At 35.9% G+C, this 22,406-nt stretch overlaps 1 protein-coding gene and 1 non-coding gene across 3 annotated transcripts in view; both read right to left on the minus strand.

Moving 5' to 3' along the window:
- NRAP (nebulin related anchoring protein) overlaps positions 1 to 22,406 on the minus strand; it is a 79,568-nt gene that overhangs the window by 34,524 nt on the left and 22,638 nt on the right. For both annotated transcript variants that reach the window (XM_051981464.1, XM_051981463.1), the window contains exons 13-25: positions 21,285 to 21,392; positions 20,370 to 20,474; positions 17,506 to 17,604; positions 15,374 to 15,478; positions 11,526 to 11,633; positions 11,147 to 11,248; positions 9,237 to 9,434; positions 8,462 to 8,566; positions 6,674 to 6,772; positions 5,139 to 5,243; positions 4,301 to 4,408; positions 2,371 to 2,682; positions 1,059 to 1,163 (exon numbers count right to left, since the gene is read on the minus strand). In XM_051981464.1, coding sequence (XP_051837424.1) covers positions 1,059 to 1,163; positions 2,371 to 2,682; positions 4,301 to 4,408; positions 5,139 to 5,243; positions 6,674 to 6,772; positions 8,462 to 8,566; positions 9,237 to 9,434; positions 11,147 to 11,248; positions 11,526 to 11,633; positions 15,374 to 15,478; positions 17,506 to 17,604; positions 20,370 to 20,474; positions 21,285 to 21,392 — 1,659 coding nt within the window. The remainder of the gene's footprint in view (positions 1 to 1,058; positions 1,164 to 2,370; positions 2,683 to 4,300; positions 4,409 to 5,138; positions 5,244 to 6,673; positions 6,773 to 8,461; positions 8,567 to 9,236; positions 9,435 to 11,146; positions 11,249 to 11,525; positions 11,634 to 15,373; positions 15,479 to 17,505; positions 17,605 to 20,369; positions 20,475 to 21,284; positions 21,393 to 22,406) is intronic.
- Positions 13,103 to 13,209, minus strand: LOC127552589 (U6 spliceosomal RNA). Its single transcript, XR_007951458.1, has one exon. It is a non-coding gene; the product is annotated as a U6 spliceosomal RNA (small nuclear RNA).

Consider the following 22,406-nt stretch of genomic DNA (forward strand, 5'->3'; position numbering starts at 1 on the left):
AGGACTTAGGTGTCTCAATGCCTAGTACAATGTGTTTCAAGTTTTTGACCTAACATAGATGTTGCTCTTGTTTTTGTTACCTTTAGGATTAGTTTCAAGGGCTTTAGACCTTATAAAAATTGTTTCTAGCGCCATCAAACAGACGCCTAAAGGCAAGGACAGGAGCAGAAGGAGATTTTTGGCTGGGGATGTTCAGGGATGTTTAGCCTAAGATGCTCTTCAACATATAGATTTTTCTTCAGCATGTATTCTTAGTGAGCTGCCCACAGCACTGAGTCACTGTTAAGTGACTTACTCAGAATCACCTGGCCAATATGTGTCAGTGGTAAAATTTGAACCTAGAACCTTTGAGGGCAGCTCTCTATCTCCTGTGCCTAAAAAAAAATGCTTTTAAACATTTATTGAATTGAACTGAATCGACCTTAATTCTATCTCCCTGCCTGGACCCCAAAGATTGGTTCAACTAGGTTATCCTCAAATATGAGAGAAGCACCCTTCCCTAAATTGAAATGTAATTAGTTCAGAGAAGGTGGGGATGCTTTAAGGAAGGGTCCATTTAGTACAGCTAAACTTGGATAGTCTCCATATTAAAATACAGGTGAGAAACCCAAAGGGTTGAATAGCCAGAGTGCTGGGCACTCCACGGATGTCTAAGGTGTTTGGGGAGCAAGGGGAGGAGGGGAGGAATGGAGAAATGTGTGTATAAAGTGACAAAAGGGCTTTCTGGGTGCAATAAATGTATCTTTTCATCATCTCTCCTATGTTGCTTCATTAAAAAGGTAAGTTAGTGGGTAGCAATTGAGCGCTGTTTGATTGCCATTATTATTCATAATATCATTTGTCACCTACTTTGTTTTTGCAAAGGCTATATGGGCTCCTACTGGCGCGTGTTTGGTATGTGGTTTCCCTCTAATTACCAGTCCTAGTCTGGGTTTGGAGTCCTTTCATGTAGCATTGCCTTTTTCTTCGCCTTTTGAGTGGAAATGATTTTAATTTTATACAGGAATTTTGCACACATAATGCAGCCAGTTCTGTTACATGCTGTCACGAAATCTCACCTCACTAATGAGTTCTCCTGCCTTCTTAGCCTGTTCCACATTTAATGACCCAGTGGCTATCCATCGAGCTCCTTTCATCCAGTTCAAATCGGCTCTATATTGGTTCTGACAAAGAAAAAAAATGCACCATTGTTGGTGCTCAGACATTTAAAGCACCATTAAAGGATCCTGACATAGCCCAGAGACCAACTGAGTCAAATTAGCTCCTGCTTTTGTTTTATCTGCTTCTGCACAGTCACAGGTAGAGTCTCCACCCCCCCCTTCAAAAATCTTAAATTAATTTTTAAAAATTGGAGCCATCCCTGCTTAGGATGACTTTATGTGATACCCAGCAATATGAGGAGGAGGGTGGGGGGGAACTCAACCTTTTCCCTCATTATTGACTTCAATCCTGACTCCAGCAGCTGAAAGGAGCAGATCTCATTGTCTGTCTTACCAGTTTTCTTCTTTAAAATGACATGCAGGGGAGAAGAAAATGAGAATGCACAACAGAACGCAGGTGGAAAACTATTTGATGGAATTTCACAAGACATTCAATGCTTCCTGTGGTTTCAGTTCCTTCGTACACATCTCCATGGGGCAAAATATTTCTTTACTTGCCATTATACAAGGAGTTTTAATAGGAATGGCCATTTAAATGGATCCCTTGTTGAAACTAGTTCACCAGTCTACCATGAAGTAATCACACTGGTGAGGATGTATTTTCCCCAAAAAGAAATATTCAGCAGCATTTGTCCTGATGTTTTGGATCCTGGCCATTGTCAGGCCATATTGAGTTAAATTTAAAATATATATATATATATGTGTGTATGTGTGTGTGTGTGTGTGTGTGTGTGTGTGTGTGTATGTATATATATATATACATATAAGTATGTATGTATATATATTTAGGTGAAACAATAAATCAATAAATAAACATTTATTAAGGGCTTTCTACATTGCCAGACCTTTTCCCTGACTTCCCACAAAACAGAGCTCATTTGTTGCATTATAGTCTCTTTTTCTATCACAAGATGACACAAGCAAAATTCCTGCCCCTCCCACACATATACACATATATCTATGTGGAAAAAATGTGTGAATATGGAAATATTCCTTGAATATTTGAAATGATTGTGAAAATACCTCATGAAAAAGAAAATAGTCCCACAACTTCTTTGTTGATTAAGAATCTAAGTTTGTTGATTGCATGATTGGATGAAGTCACTGGTAAATTAAACATTTTGAATTGGATCTATAAACAGGCTCTAAGAAAAACAGTTCGTTTAAATGGAAGGGAATCAGGGAGGGTCAATTAAAATAAGCAACTTACATCGCTTTGCAAACCATATGCCTTCCTCGCCCATTCCACCTTCATGTCTGTTGGCAGAGAGGTAAACTCATGCAGGGCCGTCTTATAGCCTATGTCTGTGGCTAAATGTTGTGCCTTCTGGGCATGGACAAGGTGGATCATATCCATGGGGACGTGACACTGAGTTTTGACGTCCTCAAATCTTCTCTTATATTCCAGATCACTCTGCAGCTTGGAGACTTGGAGAGAATGAGCCATCTGACTATCACCCTGTACACCCTTGGCTCCAATCAATTTGCCTCTGGATTTCTCAAAGTCCTCCTTATACTTTATCTAATGGGAAGAAACCACAAAAATTCACATGAGAATTTCCCTGAGAAAGGGTCAAGTCTAATTCTATGGTCAACATAGGTTACAAAATAAACTCCCAGCATATTTAAATCCAGATCAAGCCTGATGGAGCATTTCTATAAATCCAACTATAAATTCATTGAATGTTCACTGAACACCTACTATGTTCAAAATCTTATATCAGGCTTGAGGGAGTTGCAAAGATAAAAAAACACAATCTTTGCCTTCAAGGCAATCTGGTAGGAGAAAGAAAACATATGCTCAAGGAAATATAATGCAAAGTAAAATAATAATTGCTTAAGTACAATCAAAATACTCTAGGAGCTTGAAAGGATTTTTCTATAACAGAGAGTCTTAACTTAGGAAAAAATTTACATCTTAATTTTTATTAATATTGAACTGAAATTTAGAATTTCTTTTAATAATTTTTAAAACATTTCTCTGAGAAGTGATCCATGGGCTTCTTTGGAGTGCCAAAGTCAGGCAAAACTGGTTAAGAACCCTGGCTCTAAGCCAGGCAAAGGTAGGTCAGACATTCAATAAGGTAAAATAGATTGAGAAAATACAATATCCAGAAAAAAAATTCTGGAATGGGAGTGAAAGTTAGAAGCATAAAACAGAAGCTTCAGACCCTGCGCAAGTCACTTGAAGCTGTTTGCCTCAGTTTCCTTGTCTGCAAAATGAAGATAATAACACTAACAAATAAAAACCATGTAAAACATGACATGCTAAACAAATGTCTACTGTTGTTATGTATGTGAAATTGTTTTTAACTTAAAAGTACTATGTGAAAGAAGTAAAACTGTCTGAATGCTACTTTTCACTTTTTTTTCCATTCTTTTTTCCTCAAGTCCTCTTTTGCAAAATGATTAATATGGAAATGTTTTCCATAATTGCACATGTATAACCTATATCAGATTGCTTACCATCTCAGGCAGTGGGAAAATGAGGGACAGAATTTAGAACTCAAAACTTTTTTAAAATGTTAAAAAAAAAAGTATTTTAATGTACAACTAGGGGAAAATAAAATATTCTCTCTTCTCTCTGTATATATACATACATACATACATACTTTGGGGTTCTAGTTGGGCCTGACTATTTGACTTTGGGCAAATTACTTGAAAGACAGATGGCATAATTATAACAATGGTTCACGTTTATGTGGTGCTCTTTGCTAATCTCATTTGGCCTGCACAAGAACTGAAGTATGTGCCGTTTTTGTCCCCATCTTATAGACAAAGAAACTTAGATAAAAGATATTAGTTTCTGAGGCGGAGATCAAACCCAAATCCAACATTCTATTGGATTTGAAATCAAAATACCTGGGTTCCCTCTTGACTATGCTTCAGGAGTATTTGTGTGGTCCTGAGCAAGACATTTCACATCTCTCTGGGCTTTTGTATTATGTTTAAAATGAGAGTATGGCACTAGGTGATCTCTAAGTCCCTTCTTTCTGTAAATCCCAGGATTTTCCCTCTCTGATTCTCTGTTTTATCGATTCTAAAATGAAAGACTCCAACTCGATGGTCTGTAAAGTCTCTGGAAACTGTAATAGTCCATGATTCAATTATCCATTCTAAAAGCTTGAATAACCACTCACATCACTAGCTAGGTCCCTCTTGGCCTTGGCTGACAGAAAAGACAAGGAGTCCAGGCGAAGTTCAAATCCTTTTGCCTTCTGTTTCTCCCAGCTGCTCTTATACAGTTTCTAAAGAAATATCAATTTTTAAAAAAATTAATCTTTAGGTGAGAGGTTGGCTTCAGACTTCTTAATAGCCTCATTAGGAAGGGAAATTAAATCACCATATGTCATCTTCCAATAAGTAAGAAACTACAATGAAACTCATTAAAATTATGTGACAAATAAAAGTACTGATTTTTAAGCCATCTAGTAGGGAATAACTTAACGTCTCTAAACTACCCACAGTTTCATGAAGTTCACAAGCACTTATTAGGCACCTGTATATAGGACATTGTGCTAGGTACCGAGAGAGAAAGATAAAGTTCACATAGACATGGGCTCCTGCTCTCGTGGGAGTTGACAATCTTGTAGTAATTAAACCATTTCTCTCTCTGGGTGATTTTTGAATAGTTGAGATATATCACCAAATAACTTCTACTAAGTATCCTTTCCCTAAGAGTTGATCAGAAAGGAAATATGAGTTAGAAGTAAGGCAATCCCCTAAGACTTAGTTACTAAGCCATAGACAAGTTGCAATGTGTGTTGTTGGAGGGACTTTCCATGCTGGTAGTTTCCCAATTACCAAATCTTTCACGGACTCAAAAATGAGTTAGATTAGAATATAGTTCAAGCACATAATACATAGACCCTTAAATGGCATTGTCACATTGACTGAGTCAGAATTTCAAAAAAAGCAGGGATCATAAAATCCCATTTAAAGGGAAAAAAGGATATTCTCCAATCCCTCTCCCAGTACCTCACTGAGATGCTGGGCATTAGCTCTGGCCTGAAGGAAGAATGGCTCATCTTTGTTGATGGTGTATTGATGGACACAATGCTCATTCCCAGACTTGTAAGCCACCTGGCCAACAAAAGGAAAATGTCAGCAGAAGAATCAAGTCAGTTCAATTCAATGAGGATTTAATAATACATGTGTGAAGTTTTATGTATTTTACTTCAATATATATATAACTGATATTTGTATCACTGCATAAGAAAAAAAAGTCCAGAATAACTATTCAGTGATATATTGTCTTTTCCTTGGTATCATGAGTAGGTAACTATCGGTAACTTCTATAGATAAAAACATGTAAAACATGACATGCTCCTGTGTCTACATTCTAGTACTAAAAATATTCAACAGCTCTTCAGAAAGTCTATTTTCCTCTCTATCACCATCTTTCACATATCCCCAGATAGAATAAGCGTCCCTTGCCAAGCAGGCTACCCACCCCTGGATACTCTTTATTTTATCAATGTCTTCCTTAAAACATAGTGCCCTGAAGTGAATATAGTATACTTAAAATGTGGCCTGACTACAATATGGAAGATCAGGCTTCCTTGGCCTTGGGAATTATGACTCTCTAAATCTGATCACATTTGTTGCTTGTTATACCTTATTTGTTGAGCCTTTGGTCCATTAAGAGTCCCAGATTTTTTTTTCAGATGAACTGTTGTTTAATCATAGTCATCTTATAAAATACTTTGTAAAGCTGACTTTTTAAAAAATCAGGTAAGACTTTGAATTCTAACTCAGTACATGCTCTCCATCCCAACTTTGTATCACTTACAAATTCTATAAGATTTTCTGTGTTTTGTTTTTCCAATTCATTAATAAAAATGTCTATCCAAAGAGTGAGAGACCCCGAGTACAAAATGATCTTCATACAAGTTGACTTGGATTTGATATAATTAAATACAGAGATATAATTAACATAGCGAGAGAGAAAGAATCAAGACGGCTTCACCAAAACTAAAATCTAGCTTTGGATTTGGTTCTCAAATACATCCTTATGTGTGTTTCATGAAGATGATAGAAATTAAGGACTTCAGGAAGCTGTTGTAGAGGAAGTTTGAAAGTCATGCTTTAAAAATAAGGTGCATTTTGATTTTTGTTCACTTTCTTGAGCAGCTATTGCACTTGTCCTTAGGAGTCCACCAGACTCATGGTAGAAGAGAGGAATACAGAAAGTGTCAAGGTGATATAGGTAGTAGAAACAATACTTGTCCACAAGCCTAAGTGAAAGTCTCTTCTATACACATGACAAATAATTCCATCCCACCAGACCAGGTTTCCCCCCATCTAGAAAATTTTTTTTTCATATTTTGGTGGATTGAGCCCTGTTGACTTTTTCCAGTCATTTGCTACCCTTTTGTCTCAATTTCTCTATATGTCTTATGAGGAGTTTGGACTTTTAAGGGCCCACCCTTCTGGTTCTCAATCCATGGGATTGACTCCTAAGGTCCCTCCGACCCTAATATTCTCATTCCAAAGGACACCTCAATGCTTACATTGCTCTGTAGTTCCTGGCTTTTTTTGGCATGTTCCATTTGGGAACTGTCAGTAACACTGGTGAACTTCAGAGCATCAGCCCTCTGCCTGTACCTTTTCTGTTTAAAAAAAAAAAAGGAAGAAAGGAAAATACCATGATACAAACATAAATTGAGGGTACATACATCCATTTCAGTTGACCAAACAATTCATCACAATTCCTATAGTGTTTACCCCAGTGCTTAGTATAGTGCCTGGAACACAGAAGATGCTTAATAATATTGTTGATTGATTAATTAGTCCATAAATTTAAATATTATTCCAACTACTTGGAAAATATAGGAGGTTCACAAATAAAAGGAATTTCCTCTTTACTAGGTCTACGATTTGCTAAAGGAGACATTTTATCTTTACGTGGGAGGGGGTCTCCAAATCTAACTGTATATTCTAGTTATGTTCATTTTAGAAATAATGGAATTGATATAGAAAGTCCCCAGAAACAAATAAGAAATTAGGGGATGGTGCTCAAGTTTAAGGTTTGCTTTTTACTGTCTCTAAGAATATTTCGACCCCCTACCTATGAGCAAGAGTGAGTCAGAAATATCTAAGCCACAGGGGGAAATCTAACTGTCATTTTGTGGTTTTCCGCATGTTTCATAATTGAGTTACTAGGGCCCAAGTGGGCATTTTTCTTCCCTCTGCCCTTCTTTGTGTACATGAGCTGCTCAATCTATCCCTGCACTGAGAGAATGGTTAGCATATGGGAGATTTAGGGTACAGGAAACCCTCGATGTAGAACACCCTCCACTTACTCAGATCAACAATTCATCTGTAATTTATAAAAATATAGGATGTCTTTTGGAGAAAGCCTGCATTCAACTCAGCCCAGGAACATGAGTCCCTTCCAAGATTCCGGTGTTCCCTAACACTGGCAGAGGTTTGACAAGTTTCCAAATACAGTACTTTTCAAAAGTCTTTCATTGCCTTCTACTCTCTACTTTTTTCCCCCGAGGTTTAAATTTCTCACACTTTAAGCCAGAAAGAAATTTGTTTGTTGCTAAGGAAAGAAATACATTTCTTCTGTGAATTTCAAAGAACTTCAGTGACCTGTATAACACAAATCTTTTAATTGGAATTAGAATTCAAATGCAGCTTTTATTTAAAAAGAGGAGGAGGAATAAAACTTCATTGGCTTTATATAGGATCTATCCTAAGCAATCTAAGGATATTAGAGGAGTGAAAATCAGTAAGATACATTATAGATTCAAATCCTTCCATTCTTCTTTCCAAGGTATGCTCCTGATTCTCCTGAATTTTTCTCTACTCTGCCACAAAAATCTCATTTTCACACATCAGAACTACCCTCTTCCTTTTTGCCTTCTTCCAGAACTTTTTTTTTTAAGGAAGATACGCAGATCAATCATGTCTTCCTCATACCTCTTCAGGCTTTATTCCTATCTGGACTTTCTGTACCATACCCTGCCTTACTTGAATTTTTTCCTTTCTAATTTTTGCAATTAGTCACTTTTTGACTTGCATTATCCCCCTCCCATCCCCATAGTTCTTGAAAATAGGTTGGGACTGTCTTTCTGCTCTTATTTGTACACCCAGTGGTTAGCATGGTGTCTGGCACATTTAATAAATGCTTGTTGACTTGACTTGATGACAAATGAATAGTGCAGCATCTTTTATTCATCTTATGGAAAAGTCAGTGGATGTAGTTTAGGTAAATTAAGAGATTTTATCAGGTCTCTCTTAACATCTCCCTGACATGGTCTGAGAGACCAAATGAATTGTATTTTGGTTACCTCACTAATCAGCTCTCCGGCCTTCTTGGCCTGTTCTATATTGAGACTCCCCTCTGCCATCCATCCAACTCCCTTCATCCATGTCAGGTCTGCCTTATACTGCAGCTGCAAGAGAAAAACCACCACGTTGTAATGAAAGAAAGTGAAATAGATACAGGAAAATCACCAGGGAACCAAAAACCCCCATGCCTTATATATGCCTTCCTTTTAATACAAACAACAAACAATAAAACAATTGAGCTAACTTTGTATACAACTTAATGATTTAATTTGTGCAGCATCACATGAGCTCCATTAAAGGTGACAATCTGATGCTTTTTTGACAAAGGTCCCCCCCTCTCCTTGCAATGTAACAAAATTCCCATCCTTTCCTCTATCTAACACCCTGTTGTCCAGGCACCCACTCTGATTTTCTGTGGTCCAGATCCTATTCCATTCTTTCAAGTAGCATCAGCCAAGTTCTTTGTTCTCTTATCTTTTTTCCCTATCTGGAGTCATTCTACTTTCTCCCTATCTCCTAATACTCTGGTTGAATCACAGAAGACCCCAAAATGGACTTTTAGACATTCTACTCTGAGGAACCTGCCCTCCGGTGTTATATACTCAGGCTTTTGAATGCTAAGAGAATGAAAAACTAAGGGTTAACTAAGACTAAGACAAATCATTTAAGATTTAATCATGAAAGACAAAGATTAACGTTTATCTAGGAAGTCTAAAGTTACTGTGCCCAGAAATGTTTGGGAATATCTGGTAACAGGATGGATGGAGACCTCACCTCACTCTGAAGCTTGGAGGCTTTTTGAGCCCAGTTAGTTTTTATGTCCTCTGGGAGCACTGTATAGACATGCAGCTTCTTCCTGTAGTCCAGGTCGCTGGCTAGAGCCTGGGCCTTTCTGGCGTGCTGAATGTTGACCATGTCCATAGGCAGGTGGAAATGAGTCTTACTCTCTTGGAATCCTTTCTTGTATTCAACCTTAGATACACACACACAGAAACGCAAATGTTTTAGACTTAAAATATGGCTGCAGGGAAGTAAAATGAGTGGGTCAAGAAATAAGTAAGGCTCTTTTACAGGAATCAGACACCTTCTAGGAGTTATCAGTGCCTGGTATATGGTAGGAAGTTAGTAGGCCCCTATCTAGCTGGCAAGTGGGTCTAGTGAATAGACTGTGGGACTTAAGTCCTAAATTCAAATTCAGCCTCAGACACTTACCAGCTGGGGGCCCCTGAGCAAGTCACTTTACCCAGTTTGCTTCAGTTTCCTCATCCATTAAGTGAGGTAGAGAGGGAAATGGCAAACTACTCTAGTATCTTAGTCTAGAAACCTCCCCAAAAGGGGTTACAGTCAAATACTACTAAAAAACAACTAAATAGCTACAACTGTAGTAGTGGTGGTGATGGTAGTAGTAGTAGTAGTAATAGTAATAGTAGAAGTAGTAATAGTAGTAGTAGTAGGAGTAGGAGTAGGAGTAATAGTAATAACAATAGTAATAGTAGTAGTAGTAGTAATAGTAGGAGTAGTAGTGATAGTAGTAGTAGTAATAGCAATAGTAGTAGTAGTAGTAACTATAGTAGTAATTGTAGTAGTAATAGCAATAGTAGTAGTAACAATAATAATGGCAATAGTAGTAATAATAATAGTAGTAGTAGTAATAATAGTAGTAGTAGTAATAATAATAGTAATATTAGTAGTAATAGTTATAGTAGCAGTAGTAGCAGCAGTAATAGTAGCAGTAGTAGTAATAGTAGTAGTAATAGTAGTGATATTTATGGTAGTAGTAGTAGTAGTAATAATAATAGTAGTATTATACTAATATTATAGTAATATAATATATAATATTAGTATTATATTACTAATAGTAATAGTAATAGTAACCATAATAGTAATAGTAATAGTAATCATAGTAGTAGTAATAGTAGTAGTGGTGGTGATGTAGTAGTAGTAGTAGTAGTAGTAGTAGAAGAAGAAATAATAGTAGTAGTAATAGCAATAGTAATAATAGTAATAGTCATAGTCATTGTCAGTAGTAGTAGTAGTAGTAAATGTTTTTTGAGAGATACTATAATATTAATGCCAAATGATATTTTTCTAACACCTCCAGGTAATATAAAGTAGTAGTAGTAGTAGTAGTAGTAGTAGTAGTAGTAGTAGTAGTAAATATTTGTTGGGAGATACCATGACATTAATGCTAACTGATATTTCTACAGTGCCTCCAGGTTTACAAAATCAGGATCTCATCTGATCCTCATAACAACTCTATATGTTTTGCATGTAGGGAAGTGGTTCAGAAAAGTGAATTGTGTCCATAGTCGCATAGCTCGTTGACTTTCAAGCATGAAATCTGAACCTTAGTTATTCTTAATTCCAAATCCATTGCTCTTACATTCCTAAAGTAAGATGAGAGTCTTCCCCAACCCTGTTCCATTGTGTAACTGAACTTCTTGGACTTTATTTATTATTTCTCCCTCTCAAGAACCATCCCTGAGTTATTCTGAAATTATAGCCACAAGTCACGACTTATGAACAAAGGTTGCACCCCTCCGATCTCTCGCTCAGCTCAGTTAAAGAAGGGGTTTCGAGCAGGAGTTTCTATCTGGTTCATGGCCTCATAGGGTGACCAACAAAGAACACTCACTGAAGTTTTCCCTAAAACCCCTCATAAGTAAGAGGAAGAAATAGTTTACCTCACTGCTCATCTTGGCCACCTGCAGGGAGTGCAAAAGCCTTGTATCTTTGGTTCCCATGGCTCTGCCTTTTGTTTTCTCATAGTCTTCTTTGTATTTAATCTTGAGAGAAAGAAGAAAGTCTCTTGTGAGTGGGAAGAATGGGGGGAGAAGTCCGCCATCCAAAGAGGGCAGGCTGTTATAAGCGCAAGGCGAAGGATGGCAAGGAAAAAAATTTAAAGCATCTCTCAATATTTATCAAATCCAGAATAAGATGAAAGTATTAGAAGTTCTGCAACTTTAAAATGCAACCCAGCAATCATTATTTTCCCCACATGACCACTAACACCTCATCTCAACAATTTCTTATGCATTTACAAGTTAATGAGGTAAAACCTACGTTGCTGGCAAGCTCCCCCGAGGCTTTGGCAGCCAACAAAGGCATGGCATCCAGCTTCATCTCAAACCCTCGGCCTTTTGTCTTCTCCCAACCTTCTTTGTACTTTACCTGATAAAGGAAAGCACCAGGTGAATAGGAGCAGCTATTGGCAGCATTGCTTAAAGTTGAAGAGTAAAAGTGAAAAGAAAGAAGAAAGTCTCTATCTTCCCCGAGATACAGAAAAATGGGCTATCAGAATTAGAATTTTTACTATTGTACTATTTATTATCATTACGAGTCCATAATAAGGAGAGCTATATATCTAAAAAAAGATAAGTAAATTTAATATTACTGATAGTATATAAATATTAGTTATATTTATTAATATAAACATGAACATTATGAATATTAATAACATTAAAAATTAAATTTAATATTATGATGATGAATGATGAATATGATCAACCATGTAAATGTTGTAAATATTAATAATATGTAAATTATGGTGACCAGACAATATTAGTGATACTATATAAATAGTATCAGTAAGGTGGATGTTATGAATGTTTATTACATCTAAATTAAGGCAAGTAAATTTCATAATATACAACTGAGAATCCTTTCGGTATGTGCCTTGCAATCAAGAACTTGATGTCAAATCCTGTTTCATATATGTGTAACCTATGAGACCATGATTAAAGCATCTCTCCAAGACTGCTAAATTATGAAGAAATTGTTGATCTGCACAGATTAAGGAAGTTTGCACACAGAAGTAAGCCGATGAAATCACAGTTCAGGGACAATTATAGATCCAAATGAAATAATAATAATATGTCAATACTTCAAAAGGTCTGTAATATCATTGAGTGTGGTTATTTCCTCTGCTGATATAGACTGCAAAACCCCTGGGGTCCTCAAACTTTTTAAATAAGGGGCCAGTTCACTGTCCCTCAGACGGTTGGAGGGCCGGACTATAGTAAAAACAAACACTTTGTTTTGTGGGCCTTTAAATAAAGAAACTTCATAGCCCTGGGTGAGGGGGATAAACGTCCTCAGCTGCCGCACCTGGCCCATGGGCCGTAGTTTGAGGACCCCTGATCTACACCATAGTAGATAGCCTGAAGATCATACCTTAAATCTCAGCACCTTTGTCACTATATCACCTACATTATTTTGAATTCTGAAATTTCCCTCTTTGATCCCTCATGATCTCCTTCCATGTCTCTCCTTGCCTTGGTTTTCCCAAAGCTATTCTTCATCCTCACAGCATCTTCCATTTGCCTTCTCCATCCCTCCCTATTCTCCCAATATAGTCGGGCTCTACTCTGATTTGTCTTTCAGTCTGGAGAAGTTGACCGATGCCCTTGCATACTGGTCTCCGCCCTTTACTTCCTTCCTTCTTGTCCCTGCTGCCCTTAACCTACCAGGAGATGCATTCCTCCATCACTCTCCCTACCCACTTCTTTCACTCGCCCCATGCTCCTGAGCCCATTGGAGGAAGCATTAAACTGTGCTGGGGACCTTTGTTTGAGACTTCATTGGGCTTTGAGTACAGAACCATAAGTTCTCATTTTTTCCCTTTTTTTGTTGTTGTTCTTTAACATATGGAATCTTTCACAAATTTGTGCTTTCCCTTTGTTCAGGAGCCATGCTAATCCTCTCTGGGTCATTCCAATTTTAGTATATGTGCTACTGAAGTGAGCAGCCTGACTGACTCTCCCACCCTTCTAAGTGGTTTTTTCATACTCTTCTCTTCTTCTCTATGTCTCCCCATCACTTCCTCTCATAACAAATACCCTCATTTCCCACTTAACTGGGAAAATGGAGGCCATCTGTCATAAATTTCCTCAACCTCCCCACTCCATGTACAAAAACTCTGCTACAACATCCATCCCTTACTGCAGAAGCCCTTCTTCTTCCCTCATCTAAGCATTTTTCCCATCTCCCACAAGAGTTTGCCCAACTGATAATATTTTCTCTGTTTCAGTCTTTGTCTGTCTCTGAATGTCTGTCTCTCTGTTTCTGTATATGTGTTCATCTATCTCTTTATATGTGTGTATATATGTATGTGTGTGTATTTATACATATATGTATATCTGTGTCTTTCCCTGTGTATATATACAAAATTTATGCTTCTCTCTGTCCCTATATATAGATATACACACATACATATATATTTACATATATAAACACACATACATATGTATGTCTCTATCTCTATTTATATCTATATATACATATATGTATGCTTTTGTCTCTCCTTATATACATATATACATATATGTGTATCTGTCTCTCTGCTTCTGTCTCTATGTATATAAACATATATATGTCTATGTGTGTGTGTTTTTCTGTATCTCTCTGTGTTTCTCTCTCTGTCTCTGTCTTTCTGTGTGTGTCTGTCTCTCTGTTTATATATATGTGTATGTGTGTGTGTTTCTTTATATATATGTGTGTGTGTGTTTGTATCTGTTTTTATCTCTCTATGTGTGTGTTTTTCTCTATATATATATGTGTGTGTGTGTGTTTGTGTGTGTTTCTCTGTGTCTCTGTGTTTATCTCTCTCTCTCTATGTATATATCTATATCTATATATACACATGTCCATATACATATGCCTCTGTGTGTGTTTATCTCTCTGCCTCTGTCTTCCTCTCTCATCTTCAATCCTTCCTCACCTACTCTTTCTTTTCTCCACCACTTACAAATGTGTTCAAATCCATAACCCATCCTTAAGAAAGTCTCCCTTTGACCCTGCCATCTTCTCAAGCATCCTCTCTTTCTCCTCTTTTTTTCTTTTTCTTTTTGCTGTCAAATGTTCAGAAAGAATCTCCTACCCTTGAGACCTTTATTTCTCACCACAGTGCATGACTCCGTCCCTCACAGTCTGGATTTCAACCTACTTGCTTAACTGAAATTGCTCTTTCCAAAATTATCAACAATCTCTAAACTGCAAATGCTGCTTCTCAGTCCCCATTCTCCTTAATTCCTCTTCGTCCAGAGTCAAAACTAAGGTAAGGGAACCTTTGTCCCAAGGAGTCTCATTTAGAGGATAACAGAACAGAAAAAAGAATGACGATACTTTCAGTCCTCCAAGTATTTAGAACCAGCACTCATATACTACAATTTAGCACCTAGGAACTAGGAAGCATTTAAAAGCAAGACACTACTATGTTGCAGACCAGCATGATTTTCTCCCCTAAGCTTCTCTGAGACTTTTTCCATATTCTTGTCCTGGAGTGCTTTGTCTCACTTATTGTTGTTATTGTTTAGTTTTTTTCAGTTGGGTCCAACTCTTTGTGGGTCCCCTTTGGGGTTTTCTTGGCAACGATATTGGAGTGGTTGGCTATTTCCTTCTCCAGCTCATTCTACAGATGAGGAAACTGAGGCAAACAGAATTAAATGACTTCCCCAGAGCCACTCAGTTAGTAAGTATCTGAGACCAAGTTTAAATTCATGAAGATGAATCGTCCTAACTCCAGTCCAGTGCTCTATCTAGCTGCCGCTCCATAATTCCAAAGACAAAGCTCCTATTTTCTGTGACACAGGCCAATCGTGGTTGTCTTCCAAACTGCCTGACCTCCCTCAGCATCTCTAGTGCATTATTGCCCATCTCATTTCTCCAGAGTGAAGGTCCCCTCGTGTTCTGTCCTAGGTCTTCTGTACTTCAGACTGTCTCCCATAGACATCCCATCTCCTTCTATGGATTCAAACACATTTCTGTGCTTATAAGTCCCAGATTTTTCTACCTAGTTCAGTTTGTCTCCTGTACTCCTGTTTGTGGTGTATATATGTGCACGTGACAAATGAACTTAACATGTTTGTGGAATTGATTGAAGCAGCTCCTTTTTAGGTCCATGGTTTGCTTACCTCACTGAAGAGTTCAGCATTGGCTCTCGCTTTTACTAACTGAGGTACATCTTGTGGCAGGGTATAATTCAATTTGTTTTTCTCATAATCTGCTCGATAATTCACCTGTTAGGATCCCAAATATCAAGTTGTGAGTGCCAGGTTTCTAAGTAGGTCAAATACAAACATGTTCTCTTAACTTATACCAAAAGAAAAAAGCTATGGGCATTCTCCTCCAATTCAATCAAATTAGTGATCCTGGAGTTGGGTGAGGAGGAAAAAAGGAAAAGGAAAAAAAAAAGAGGAAAAGGAGGAGAGGAAAAAAAGCAAGAGAAGGAGGAGGAGGGAAACTCCAAAATGACTATAATTTGGTGAATGATGATGCTTTTAAAAGTATGTAATAGAGAAGACAGATGTAAATAAAACCTCAGAAAAATGAACATAGAAGATTAGGGCTACAATATAAACAAACCTTAGAAACCATTGTGTCCCATTTGTTCAGTTTACAGATAAAGAAACTGAGTCTTAGAGGAATATCTATTTCATAAGCCTATCATTGTGAGAATCAAATGAAATGACTTCCAGAAAAAAAGATTTTATAAAATAAAGCATTTTATAAATATAAGCTGTGGTTATTTTGGTATTATTCATTATAATTATGACTGGCAGAAAGTGTCATAAAATGTTGGCTATTAGTTATTATTATAATCATCTCTGTTATTAAATAGATAATTATATTCTCTATTTATTGAAATGCTTTATATAATCATCACCCCCACTTACCTCTTAAGAAGGTTTGAGAAGCAATTTGTAAAACATTAAGCTTGATATAAATGCAAGGCATTAATATATTTTTATATTTACACAGCACCTAGTACTTTACTAGACACAAAGGAATTATTTATATAGCATCTATTATGGGGCAGGCATAGTGCTAAACATTTAATAATAATAGTCTTAACAGCTAATATTTTTGATGACTATGTTCCAGGCACAGTGAACATTTAACAGTAACAGCAAGAATGACAATTATAGCTAATATTTACATAGTGTTCACTGTGTGCCAGATACAGTGCTAATCATTTAATAATAATAACAGCTAGTATTTGTATAGTGCTTACTATGTTCTAGGCACAGTGCGCATTTATCAACAACAACAATAATAGCTAATATTTATATAGTGCTCATTATGTGTCAGGCATAATAATAAACATTTAATACTACTAATAGTGCTTATATAGGGCTTACCATGTGCTAAGCACAGTATTAAGCATTTAGTAATAATAACTAATGTTTATATAATGCTTACTTTGTCAGCTATAGTGTTAAGCATTTAATAATAATAATAATAATAATAACCAATATTTGAATAGTGCTTAATGTGTAACAAGAACAGTGCTAAGCATCTAAAAAGAATAATAATTATACTAATCTTCATGTAGTATTTACTTTGTGCCAGGCAAAGCACTAAGAAGTTTACAAAAGTTATCTAATTTGATTCTCACAAAAACTCTACAAGATATTATTATCTCTGAGGCAAACAGAGTTAAATGACTTGCCCAGGGTCACATAGCTAGTAAGTGTCTGAGGCCAAATTTTAACTCAGGTCTTCCCCAACTCCAGAACATGCTCAAACTAGTGAACCAACAGCTGCCTCTAGAAGATATTAAATTGACCGAATGATTTGATTGATTTTACCGAAAAATATCAGAATCATTCTTTTAATGGAAGCATAAAAGACGAAGAACTGAGCTTGGAGACAATATCAGCCAATTACAAATCACAATTCAGACATTTACTGCTCATCTGACCCAGAACAAATTACTTAATGTTTCTGAAACTGTTTCTTTATCTGTAAAATGGGAACAACAATTGCATATTCTTCACAGAATGACTGTTATGATCAAATTAGAAAATGTTATGTGAAGCACTCTGCAAACGTTAAAGGATTATAAAAAATAGAAGTTATTTGAGTCTGTGAAAAACAATGTGACATCAGTTTCTCCATGTTCACATGAGTGATCATCAAAGGAGAATTTCAAAGTGGCCAAAAGCCCATTGGATAAAGAGAAGTAAAATGAAGGTGATCGCAATGTTCCCATTTGGCCGCCAAGAGTCAGGAATAACTTAGCGGTCAATAGTATCCCCCTTACATGACTCAGTTGTTGTGCGTTCTTCTTGGCTTGGACTATCTGGGGAGTGTTGGTCACGGAGCTGTACTTCAACTTGTCAATGCTCTGCCTATAGTTGACCTGGATCAAAAGGAGACATCATAGAAATCAACTTGTTCTCATATAAGTAGACAACGTTTGCTTAGTTGTTGGATGGTAGTCCTAATTATAATTCATCAACTTGCTAAAATGAGCACAAAGTAATGCTTGGAGACAGAAGAAAAGATTCAGAGTAGATTTTGTAAAATATTAAAAAAAAAAGTTATACACTGAAAAGTGAAAAAATCGAAAACGAAAATAATTGACATGACTTTTTTATAAAAGGGAATGAAGATTACTCTATTTGAGGATATTTTTAATATCTCTTCCCTTTATATCCACTGGATCATCCCCGAACAATCTCTCAGCATTCTTCTTGGTCTATGAATAAGTTTATGAACCTGCCTTTAGGGATAGGGACAGGATTATGTCCTGCCAACCAACTGGACTGACCAACTCCTACTGATGCTGTTTGCATCTGGGCTTGGCTAAAGCCTGAGGAACATGAAGACAAACAAGGTTATGAACAACTGTGGTAAATGGGGTGACTCAGGACAACATGAAGGTACCCAAACGAGGGCAAGAAGAAAGCAGAAGGAGGGCTGAAGAATGCCAAACTTGACCTATTTAAAAATCTTGCCAATGTCTGTATTTGGAACCAAGAAAAAAGGAGAAAATTGTGGCAAGGTTCATGCTTCTAATAATACTAATGCATTATGGTTTCAATAGGTTGCTCTGGATCAGTCCAGGCATCTAAGAAAACTGTATTTAATGTTCCAAACTACAAGTTTGCAAAAAGAACTTCTAAGACATGGCCCACTTATAAAGTGGCAATACCTGTATTAGAAAGAATTCAAAGTACATGATAATCTAGCAGTGCTCTAGTGTACCACCTTTGTAAGTGAATGATGGAATTACTATTAGACTTTTAGGTAATGATTTAGAATGAAGTTTTTGCATGCTCTGAGATTGGAATATAGGGGAAAGAATAATAATAATAATAATAATAATAAAGTTATTTCAATGTCAACCACTAATGAGATTAGCTAGCTTTCTAATATATTAATTCAGTAGCAAAAAATGATCATCTCATAAGAAATGAATTAGGATTTTGAGTTCTGCAAGATTAAATGTAATGAAAAATATATTTTTAAGCTGCATATGCCTGCCAGATAACTAGATATTAAATACAGAGCAGAACACAATTATTTTTCACTGTAGGACATAATTAACAGTCAGCATAGTTAATCACTTCCTTGCGACATCAGAAATGCATGTATATTGCTTCAATCTCGGTTCTGAAGGGCTCTTTGCCATAGAATGAAGTCTAATTTTAATGATATTTAATGTTGACAAAAAATCCTTCTAAATGGAGTTCCCTTTAACTAAGTACTTCTATTTAACTCCCATTTCTGCTCTATTAGTTTGCCTCAATGGCTCTGGGACAGAGACAGAGTAACGATAAAAAGTTTGTATTTCTTATGCAAACTTGTAAAAATTACATACACACACACACACACACACACACACTCATTTGAAAATTGAGTCCCTACTCTGGTACTGTACACAGGAAGCTTTGCATCTACTCTATAATATACACAAAGCTAAAGAACTGTGTGTCATGGAAAGCCAAATTTTCAGGCATTAGAATATATGCGTTTTTAAAAAGAAATTATAAAAAGTATCCCTTGTGGTGCTCCCTGAGTATTGTACCTGAAGTAGCTTACCTATCTCATCTACCCCTAATTTTAACTACAATTGAGAAAAAAATGCAATATAGATTTTTCCCCCCACATTTTTGTCCAACGAGACTCTACAATGCTAGCCTTGAGAGACAGAAACAGAATGATAGGATCATGGATTTAGATCTGGAAAGGATCTTAAAAGCCATTAAATCCAACCTCTTCATTTTACAAATGGGGAAATTGATATTGAAAGTGGTTGACTTGCCCAGGCTCACACAGATAATAAATCTCTGCAGCTGAATGTGGATCCAGGTGTTGCTAACTCCAGGTACAGTTCTTTATGCTACCACCTGCCTCTATAAAAATTGATAATAAGAATCATATTCTAGATTTACTGATATCAGATATTCTCAGCAAACAACAGACATATTTGTGGAGGGTGACCTGACTGAGATTTCTGTTTATATCCAAATCCACATAATGACAAACCCTGTTATTTTGTAGCCTAACTACATAAACCAGAAGATCTTCATTCTGGATTTTCATGTCTAAATAAATCTATTGTATTAGAAGGATTCTGCCCCACAAGGGACATGCTAAAAGGACCCAATCTTTTCTAAGTAGTATTTGCAGAAAAAAAAATGTTTCCAGCAGATAAATTAAAATGTTGACCAAAGAAATGGAGAGCATAACATAATAGAGCAAAGTTACAATAAGACAGTGAAAAATCAGCCTAAACCAACTTTGTGACATTTATAAACTTTTACTTTTTCTTCTTTTAATCAATTGCCTTAAAACATTCAATTTTGTTGCTTCTTCTCATCTTCATTAGAAGAGTATTAAGTTAGGTGATACAGTGGATAGAGTCTTGGGTCTAGAGTCAAGATTCATTGTTTTAAGTTCAAATCTGGCCTCAGACACTTATTAGATGTATGATCGTGGGCAAGTCACATCACTCGGTTTGTCTCAATTTTCTCTTCTATAAAATGAGCTGGAGAAGGAAATGGCAAACCCTTCCAGTATCTTCACCAAGAAAATCCCTTGCAGGGTCACAAAGAGTAGGACATTTCTGAAAAATGACTAAGCAACAAAAGCAAAAGGGGATTTTGGAAATCAACTTACATCTTTCAAGGGAATGAGTTTCATTGTTGTCTGATAGGAAGGAGTAAGAGTTGCTGGGTAGTTGTAATCAATGTTGTCATGTTTATAATCAGATTTATAGGCTATCTGAAATAGAAAACAATAGCAACAAATACAAGTTTGGAGAATGGAGAAAATCATGAATTCTTTAACTATCAGACATAAAAAAAATCAACACCAAAATGATTCAAGATCATTAATACATAAGAAAATTAAATTATTTGCATGTTTTAAAAAAATGCTACTTGAGTCTGTTTCTTTTATTCAATTGATATAATACCAGTTGGCTTTTGCCTTTGCTACATCTAATACAGCAGAAAGAGCACTGACTCTGGAGTCAAAGGATTTGGATTAAAATCCCACCAAATTAATTAAAATTAAAATCTCGTATATACTATTTGTGCAACATTGATCAACTCACAAATGTTCTGAATCTCAATTTCTTCATCTATAAAATGAGGAAACTGGGCTGTGACAAACTATGACCTCTATAATCCCTTCCAGTTATAAACCTATAACTGAATGATCCTTCCCCTTCCCACCCTCTTATCCTATATCTGATTTAGCATCACATGCATAATAGCTTAATAACAATTTATTTTATTGAATAATATCAAAACACTTCTTTTATTACTCATTTTTGATGAACTGAAAATTAAATAAATTAATAAAAATCCTTTGGGAAACAGATGATAACATTTAAATTCTAGGGGCTAGTTCAATTTAAAGCTCGGATGTGATAGGTGGGTCAGTTTTAAAATTCATCATTTAATAGGGGAAAAAAGTACAAAAGAAAACTGGTCAAAATTCCCTCCTCCCCTTTCATGAAATATCACCTGCTTTTCTGTCTTGGCCTGTTTGGCCTCCATGGGAAAAAAAAACAAAACAATAACTTACATTGCTTGCCAGATTTGCAACCTTCATGGCATGTAGAGTACGCCGATCCATGCCAACTCCTTCATAGTGGCCTTTCAGTTGGTTCTGGTAATTTTCCTTGTATTTATTCTGCAAAGAAGCACCCACCATTCAATTTCATCATTCTTCTACTCAAAGTAGTACAAGAAAAATAATCCTCATTTTTTCATTCTCAAAATCAAAAGAGAAATAATGAAATATAACCTTGTTAAGGTGTTTACTATTCCAAGAAGTTATACCAATGCACTAAAAATTGGTTAAACATTTTTTTAACTCAAAGTTTCAATTAAACCATTAGTTGACTACCTCTTGGCAAACATAGGGAAAAATATATAGATTCTTTAAAGCCAAGAAAGTTGTATTTTTTTTTTCAAGCCTCATCTGAAAGGATCTGAAAAGATAGCAATTGTTCAATTCTCTTCTTTCAATGTGAAAACCTGTAGCATTTTAATCAGATTATGGTCTATCAACTGAGTCAATATTTATAGAGTATTCACTACATACAAACACTGAAACAAGACATTATGAGCTCTTTCTTTTCTTGATGATTGCATTTTTTAAAACACAAATAATTATATGTACATACATAAACATTTTTGGTATATACACATCACATATTACACATGTGTGTATATACATATACACACAAAACCAAGTAAATAAATAAAAATATATATACTATATGTTTTTTATGTATACATATACACAAACCAAGTTTGGAGATAGCTAGCAAGATATCTATATATCTCTTTATATAGATAAAGTGGTATATCTACATAGAAAGATATACAGATATCTATCTAAATCTATATCTTTATACAGATATCTATCAATTTAGATCTCTCTCTATCTCTGTATATACATACACATACACATATGTGTATCCAAATTTGGTTTTTAATCAGAAACTTCGTGTTTTGGTCAAATTCAATTCAACAAACACCTATTATATGGCATTCATATATCATGCTACATGTTGGGGATACCATGACCAAAAAAAAAAAGGCCCAACTCTTGGGAAGCTTCAATTCTACTAAAAGAAATAATCTATACATAAATAAGTAGAGACAAAATATATTTAAAACACATATAAAATATTTTCTG

The sequence above is a fragment of the Antechinus flavipes genome, chromosome 2 (assembly GCF_016432865.1).
Source record: "Antechinus flavipes isolate AdamAnt ecotype Samford, QLD, Australia chromosome 2, AdamAnt_v2, whole genome shotgun sequence".
Classification (NCBI taxonomy): Eukaryota; Metazoa; Chordata; class Mammalia; order Dasyuromorphia; family Dasyuridae; genus Antechinus; species Antechinus flavipes.